The 8975-nt window shown below is 32.0% G+C and overlaps 1 protein-coding gene across 1 annotated transcript; it reads left to right on the forward strand.

The window, feature by feature from the left end:
- The first annotated feature begins 3595 nt into the window (after positions 1-3595).
- LOC123662452 (insecticyanin-A-like) lies at positions 3596-8975 on the forward strand. Its single transcript, XM_045597295.1, has 4 exons — positions 3596-3718; positions 5073-5280; positions 7924-8022; positions 8701-8975. Exons 1-4 carry the CDS (start codon positions 3596-3598, stop codon positions 8973-8975), a joined length of 705 nt encoding a protein of 234 aa, XP_045453251.1.

The raw sequence follows: 8975 nt of genomic DNA on the forward strand, positions 1-8975 counted from the left end.
TTTATAACTTTGTCAGAGTAACCTTGTTGATACTACTCTTTAAACGGACTAAGAGAATTAGGAAGAAGTCAACACTTTTATAACGGTTTTGGCGGACATTTAGCGACTTCCGCTGTTTAAAAAAAATATAGCAGTTCAACGGTTACCATTGTTTACTGGTGATTAAAAACGAAATTTTTTTTTTTTATTTACTCTTTATTGTACACCACAATATGGAAATACAAAATAATAATAATACAGACAACTTAAGAATGTGTAGTATAAGAGGCGGTCTTATCGCTAGCTAGCCATTTCTTCCAGACAACCCGAAATAATATTGAGTATTATTTATTTGAAGATCGGGTAGTAATCAATATAAAATAGTAGTAAATTTCTCAGTTTCCATTTCGTATTTAAATATATTTATTACTAGCTCTCTGCCCGTGGCTTTGACTGCATGGATTACACGATATTTGCTGTTCTGTTTTCTCTTGTTAAAATATGATCTAGATGTCACTTAGTAATAATACAACAATCATTTGGTGAAAAAAAACCTTAATATCGGTCCAGTAGTTATTGAGTTTATCTACAACAAACATTCAAAAATACTAAAGTCCTACCCTTTCTTCCTTATAATATTAGTACAGATTAAGTCTAACAGAGGTAGGACACAGAAATTTCCTGCTCAAAATATGGAGCAGCTCGATTGGGATAGTATCTCGATCTTACAGAAGACCACAGCTAAATAATACTGTTTTCAAGCAGTGTTGTTACATTTGATGAGTAAGGTGACCAGAGCTCCTGGGGGGGATTGGAGATATTGTCAACAACGCACTTGCGATACTTCTGTTGTTACAGCTACGCTAATCGCTTACCATCAGGTGAGCCGTACGCTTGTTTACCGACCTAGTTATATAAATATCTTACAGGAAATTTTTCTAAAATGTGTATAGAATAACTTTTACAAATAAATGGATTTTCTTGGATCATGCATACCTATGAACTTAATCACGTCCAAAGATAAGTCAATTTCTTTAAGCCGTAGATTACTCCAGATTATACATGAATATGATTAGGTAGATAACATACCTATTTAGTCATGGCGTGATGTTTAATATCTATTAATCTTTTCCACAACAGATAGATGACGCAAAAATTGCTTTTCATTCCTGTAGATTGGCGTTTGAACTGAGTTCGAACATATTATTTGGTGAAAGATTACATAGTTGATAAACATGTGTGGACTTTGTGACGCTGTATTTTATGCAAAATATTACTATTTTTGTACTAAAATATTTTATATATTATTTTCAAAAGAGTAACTGCGGAGTTTCTTGCTAAATCTTCTCTGCAGAATCTACATTCCGAATCGGTGGTAGCTTTACTTTTACAAAAATAATAAACACTTTAAAATTTTAATTAGTAAAATGACGATTCAAAAGTGCTCTTGGGGCCTATTTGAATATTTTTTTTATTTCGAATTTGATTAGTAAAAAAATAAAGGAATAACTAAACTTTACTAAAAAAGCCGGTAAAGTTACTAGGAAACTCATATAAACTTTTGGAACGAAGTTCCTCATATCGTTGCGGAGGGGTATCGGTAGCCGACAAATAATATCCGAAACGTTAAATAAAGCTTAAGATTTTTAATTATACAATGTATAATGTATAATAGTCTACGACCTACGTTAACTGTTATTATCAGTTTGCTATTATTATTATATCATTCGATAATTATTGTATATTTTTATAAATCATTGTTAATAAAATAAAGGTGTTAAGATAATTTTGTAATGTAGTTTTTTTTATTTTTACCGATACAAAAATCATAATAAAAAAAGTACATGCGAATAATTATTTTCCTTACACCTCGAGTAGAACTTGAAATTAACTTTTCCCTCACGACAACACCTGTTTTTTTTATATAGGAGACGGTTTGCTTAATTTTTATACTTCCTCTAGGACTGGACTCCTCCGAATTAGACTTACGTCCTCCGGATAGTCCCCATAGATCCCCCAAGTGTTGAAGCTGACGTACGGTCGAGGACTGCCTACCCGGGCGGCCTGGATATCACCCGTAAATGGGTTCCCCTGCGATACAAAAAAAAAGACTCAAGTCCGCTAGTAAGGCATTATAGGAAGACCTCAAGAAAACGTATCCGGACCACTATTGATATTTGTCTAAATACAAATATTCGTAACGAGCTGGAATTGGAACATCGTTGTTAATAAAAATTTTAATACAGTTGCTCAAAAAGTGGCGTATTGCAGGGACGTATAGCGTTCGGGATGTGGGCTATTACATACTCGTGCTTTTTTTTACCTTTCCCGAACTCGTGCATTCTCTTTCCCAACTGTCAAAATAATGTCTATTAAAAAGAAAAACCAACTATGAAGTTTTTACTAGAAAAAAATCATAGAAGTTTTTATGATTCATGCAAATACGTATATTTCTAAAAAGAAGCTACTAATTTGTTTCAATATCAGATTTAATGATTTGATTGAATGAGTTTGGTTAGGTTTTATTTCATTTCATCTCATTAAATTTCATTTTCATTTCATATCAATAAAAAACTTCTACTGAAGACTTGGCTGTATGGGCATAGTTCCCTTTGCCTACCAGAATGGGTGAAGAAGAAAAAAAACTCTGTTTATATTCTACGGTTGGCGTCATTTTTCAGAAATTTTCTTTGCGAGTTTGTTGTTTTTATTATTTTATTAAATTGCTTCATTTTTTCGCAACTGTATTAAAAATAGTCGTTCAGTACACGTGCGGAACCGTCATTGCAACTTGTTCCGATTGTCAACACTCTCCTTCGGCTGCGCCTTGGTAGACATTTGTCGGAACTCTTTGCAATGACAGCCCTTCCACACTTGTAATGAAATATACTATTACAACACCGATGTATCAGAACTATAGTATAGAAATAAGTAATGCGTAGAAACTTATTTATGCATTAAATTTTTAACATTTTACATTCGTGTTCACGCTTTCTTTGTTCCTCTTCCCAAATATTGCCTGGAACCTGTTATAAAAATAAGGGCTCTTGTAATAAATGCAACTTGATTATTTTGATTCCGTACCCTACATACATACCATACGTTCATACATGTCGATACTAGCTGTGCTTGTGACTTCGTCCGCGTGAAATAGTGACTACATACTCAACTTGATTCTTTAAATTGGCACAACTTTTTTATTATGGATCGATTGACATGAAACAAACACTAAATATTAAGTTGAGCTTGCCACAATAACACTAATAATAAAAACTACATCTAAATGGGATAATCCGTTCCTGAGATTTGCGTGCACAAACGCACAGACAAACAGACAAAAATTTTACAATCATTGTTTTGGGTGCTATTTGCATTGATAAAGGTCCCAATAATATTTTTTCTCATGTATCTTAAATGTATAGACAGGGATCAACAACAAACAAATAAATAATTAAAAGTATCGTTTGTTTACTCGAAACTTTTTTCTCTTGAAAGTTAAAAAACTGAACAAAAAATTTAAAAGATAAAAGATAAATAAAAATGGCGACAGATAAACTTATCTTCTGTAAATTTAAGAGACATTGATATTATTAGTTCGATGGATGTATCTGTTAAAATGGGTCATAATCTTTTCTTTGTGTTGACTTTAGTTTTAAGCGTACAAATGTATTGTTGCCAAGTTCTCATGTTTGGGACATGTGCTGATGTTGTTACCATGAAATATTTTGAAATAGAAAGAGTAAGTACTAATTTTAGAACCTTCTATTGCTTGAGCGAACGTAAACGCATTGTGATGGCTCTAACCTGCGTTCATTCTGCATTGTTCAATGAAGTGTATCATTGCAAAATATTGAATACAGCATACAGTGCAAGTAAATAAAATAAATTTCTTTAGTACTGATTCCTTTAACTTTTTACGATAGTAATATAGTTGATAAATATATTCGAATTTTTGTTTTTAGTCGACTTCAAAAAAAGGAGGAGGTTACGCAATTCGACCGTATATATATATATATATATATATATATATATATATATATATATATATTTTTATGTATGTTCGGGGATAACTCCGTCGTTTATGAACCAATTTTGATAATTCTTTTTTGTTGGAAAGGAGATATCCCTAGTTTGGTACTATGATAAGGAAACCAGGATCTGATGATGGGATCCCAGAGAAATCGAGGGAAACTCTCGAAAATCCGCATAACTTTTTACTAGATGTACCGATTTTGATGATTTTTAATTTAATCGAAAGCCGATGTTAATCATGTGGTTACATTTAAATTTTATCGAGATCAGATTACAACTTTTGGAGTAATCTTTGATAATGCGTATTTACTTGACTCTTTTTTCGTCTACCTACGTTGTATTACTTGTCGATATAATTGAAGTCGGTTTTTCTTCGTTAGTCTGCAAACACAATTATATATATGTAAAATAGTTTTCGACTAATTATTACCTTCACGCACCTTTATAGTCAGTTTTTATGAATATGTCAATGTAATTTTAATCTTACTTTTTGTCTATTCAATGTACTGATACCTTTTTTATCTTTTTAATAATTTACGTAATTTATTTGATTAGTTATTATCAATGAAACAATTTTATAAAGTAAAATATATATTTTTATACTGCTAATCTCCAACATTTGATCACACATATTTTTAAAGAAAAACAAAAGATAAGAATTACAGAAATGTGACAGATATGTCCTTAGATTATCAAATATAGCAATAGAAACCTATAAGTATAGAACACACATATAAAATTATATATCTACAATAATGACCAAAACTAATATATCACGACGTTTTGTCGTGGTTTGGACGCTTGTGCTTGTGTGTTGTGTAAGCTTACGGACCCAAGAGCAGGAGTAAATTATGTCTTTAGGGCAGGTGTGTGTGGCTTTTTTTATACCTCTATTATGCCTAATAAGCTTACGGGCTGCCTGATGAAAAGCATATATACAACTGATGTATGTCTGCAATAGTAAGTACAATTACAAGTACCTTGTACTTACCCCCTATCCTCCTATAGAGCTCTTTATTTAGCATTGATCATCTATATATACACTTATCAATATATTTCAGTTTTTAGGTAAATGGTACGAGATAGAAAGATTTCCAATATCGTACGAAATGTCAGGAAAATGCGCGTACAAAATGATCCAACAGTGCGGTCGAAGGATTGGGTTGAAACATGTTTTTATAAATAATGGAATCAATTATACCTTACACGTTAACAGCTCCTATACGCCTGGAGACGAAGCTGTTTTTTCTATGAATGAAAATAGTATAGGTAAGCTTAAAAATATCTTGTCGTTGTGAAGTTTAAAATTTCGTCAAGTTTTCTAGGAACTTAGGTTACTGGGGGTTTTCTTTCCTGTCAAGTTGCGTTCTAAACCAAGGTATACCTATATTCGCATCTATTTAGTTTATAACTGTACAGAAGAGATATTTGAAAAACAGAAATGGACGAAGGGTCTTCAAATGGTCAGTCTAAGAAAAAAATTTATATTTAGAATTTTGTTGGTCTGTCTGCCTGTACGTCTATATCACACGAAAACTGCTGTTGAAAAAGTTGATAAAGTTCTCACGGTTTAGTATTGTTCAGAGTTAAAAACTGGTAAAAATATTTCTTATTAACACGCTCGTAGAATCTGAGATCAATAAAAATCCACGTTAACGAAGTCTTCAGCACAGCAACTAATAAAGTAAAAAAGTGTGTGTGTGTGTGTGTGTGTGTCTGTGTGTGTGTGTGTGTGTGTGTGTGTGTCAGTGTGTGTGTGTGTGTGTGTGTGTGTGTGTGTGTGTGTGTGTGTGTGTGTAATAAGGTAACTTGTGTGAACACAAGGCAGAAGTGAAATTTCTAAAAAGTAACCTACAGAGATTTTTTTTCATCGAGAATGTAAAATACCGTGAATAAATACTGTGTAATGTACAATATCTCATTCTCTTCTATATATTTATGTGTTTTTTTTTTTCATTTTATCGTGGCGCATTGTTCTTTCATCGAGTTTCAAATCACAACGATTTCAAAGGAATTTCACTTAAAAAATCTCAACAGCAATTTCAAAATTCCCAGTCCATAAACTTAAAGTTTATATGTAGAAAAAAAAATTAAGAACCCAAAAGGCCATGTCGGTTTTATGATAAGAAAGTGTGAGTTAAGTGATGCTGAGTTTTTTTATAGAACATGTGACCAAATTGAAAATGGACGAGTAACTTTAAATTACTATAATTAATTATATAATAAAATAATAGCTGATTACAGTTTGCGAAAGAATGGTATGCAATTACGGTAGCCTACACATGTAACACCAGAAGCATCGTAAGCGCGTTGCCGATCCTACCTCCAAAGCTCCCCAGAAGCTTTAGCCACATTACTCACTACACAAACACAGCTTTACTTGAAAGCGTTATTATTTAGCTGTGATCTTCTTTTAGGTTAAGGTCGGGTTTCTCATGATTTTGAGCAGGATGTATCCTATGTGCCCCTTTTTTTAAGTAGGGAAGATCCTCATGGATAGAGAGACCAAATAGGTGTGATCCGCCGACGTGGGTCGCGTTAGCATTCGCCCCGTCCCGGGTCCTACTGTGTCCTACCCCATTAATAAAAACTAATCACGCGAACTATATTATCACGTTTTCCGTAATTAAAAGTAACAACCACTATCATAATAATATATTAATTATTATTTCAACCGAATAAATCCTAATCTATATAAATTAGAACGTAATTATTGTTATCATATTCATGACGCTATCAGTTCCATTAGGTGTGTTTAATTAAAAAGTCATAAGTGCTAGACACATTGTTTTTAGACGTTAAAATGTTTTGCTTCACTTACAATATATGTACCTATTTATTTTAAGTTAATCTAATTACTAACGAATTCCTGTAAAGTATAGTAGTTTTAAGTTAAAGTATAGTAGTTAATCTACTAATTTTTGTGTGCCATATCTCTTGTTCTAAATCACTAATATAATAACAAGATTTACTAATAAAATTAGTAATTATTTATCATTACCTTATTAAATGTAACATGCTTTAGTTTATGTAACTTCGCAACTGAATTGATAAGTGCTGTAACATTTTACATTTCTTGATACTATGAGGATGCTAGAGGATTAATTTTTTTTAATGGACCTAAAGAATTAGATGTCTACCGTATAACCGTAAGATAAGGAATAAGTTAAATTGCTCGTTCACTATCAGCCTGTAATATTCCACCGCTGGGCATAAGGCTCTTTCCCCATGTAAGAGAAGGATCAGAGCTTAATCCATCACGCTGCTCTAATGCGGGTTGGTTATAACAAATCCATTTCCTTGAATTTATATTTGATATCTAATCTATAACCGTATTAACGCAATTATTTAAAAATATTCGTTGTACTTTTTGTATTTTTGATATAAACTTTTTAACCATTGCTACAAATGGAAAATAATATCAATATACATTAAAATGGTTTTTAATCAGCCGTATTGCTTCTCTAAGGATTAAAGCATATGTCCCACAAGATACAAATGTTACGGGTGAATTCGCTGGTTTTGTCAGGATTTCTGTCATGACCACGAAAATTGTCCAAGCTATTTAAATATAAACAATACTGGATACATGAATCCTAATAAAAGATAAAATTTAGTTTGACATACAAATTGGAATCTTTCCCTTATGATTTTTGCCCTTTTTGGGCAGTTTCCGATGTTACAAGCACACATTCATTTTTTTTTTCAAAACGATTATCGTAATTGTTACGTAACTTTTCCTTAAATACGGATTCTAGTCATTTCAGTTATTACAGATATAAGCCAAATGTTATTTTTAATACTTTTATCTTGTAAATAACAAAAGGATATACATAAGATCGTCTTTTCTTCTTATAGGGCTGGAAAGATTAAATAATTTACTCAAATCTCATCTTGATATTTTTTTTTCAGATCCTATTGGGATATCTTTGTCAATAATATCGACGGATTATTCAAACTACGCCTTAGTGTATGGATGCAAAGTTAATGAGGTACTCGACCTCAAATACGGTAAATATAACAATTATTTGATTACACAGACAGAATTAATTGAAATGACTTTAGAGTACATTCGTTAAGAGTAACATTTGAATCGTATGGTAAAAGTAAGTGGTGCTATAAATCTCTGTGTGTGTGTGTGTGTGTGTGTGTGTTTATGTGTGTGTATGGAGTACGTGTGCGTACGTGCGAGTGTGCTCATGCGTGCTCACTTGCATGTGTGTGTGTGTGTCCGATATTTTAATCTAATAGCGTTAGCTGTTCACTTCGTGAAGTTTATTGGATATTCAATTCATAATTATACTTTTATCAATCTGTTTATTCTAAATATTTTACCATTTGAATTAAAGATTGAAGAAATACAAAGTAAGATGTGATGACAAATAAAATATCTACTTATTTACTTATTATAAAAATATTTTAAGGTTTTTTATAAAGATTAGGATTTTATAATTTAACAACAATTATTGCTTCTTGGAAGCAACAATTGTTGTTACACTGTTTTTATATCTGAAACGTTACGAGAAATCCAAATATCTAAAACCAGAACAACATTTAAATCAAAAAATAACTTTTCTTAATCTTAACTCGTGAAATTTGAATTTATTTTAAACTCTGTCGTCATGGTTAATATTTTAAGATTATTTTTGATACCTTAACAGTAGTAAAAGCTATCTTTTTTATTTCCAGTGGTAGCCTGGATTTTATCGAGAAACACGACACTTGAAGCTGAAATATTAGAGAGAACACGTATGGAATTGAATTCCTTGCCCTTTGGAAGCATCGTGTACCTTGAATCCGTGGATCACCAAGAGTGTAGCAATCATTGGTCGGCAGATATCTACGCTGTTGATGTCACTAGCGCAAATAAAGATCCGGAAAATTATCTATATTTTCATTTCTGGGTATCCTTAATTTCCTCAGCGAAGTATTTGACTTCCTCATATATACCATGTGATTACTAA

The sequence above is a fragment of the Melitaea cinxia genome, chromosome 18 (genome assembly GCF_905220565.1).
Source record: "Melitaea cinxia chromosome 18, ilMelCinx1.1, whole genome shotgun sequence".
Taxonomy (NCBI): domain Eukaryota; kingdom Metazoa; phylum Arthropoda; class Insecta; order Lepidoptera; family Nymphalidae; genus Melitaea; species Melitaea cinxia.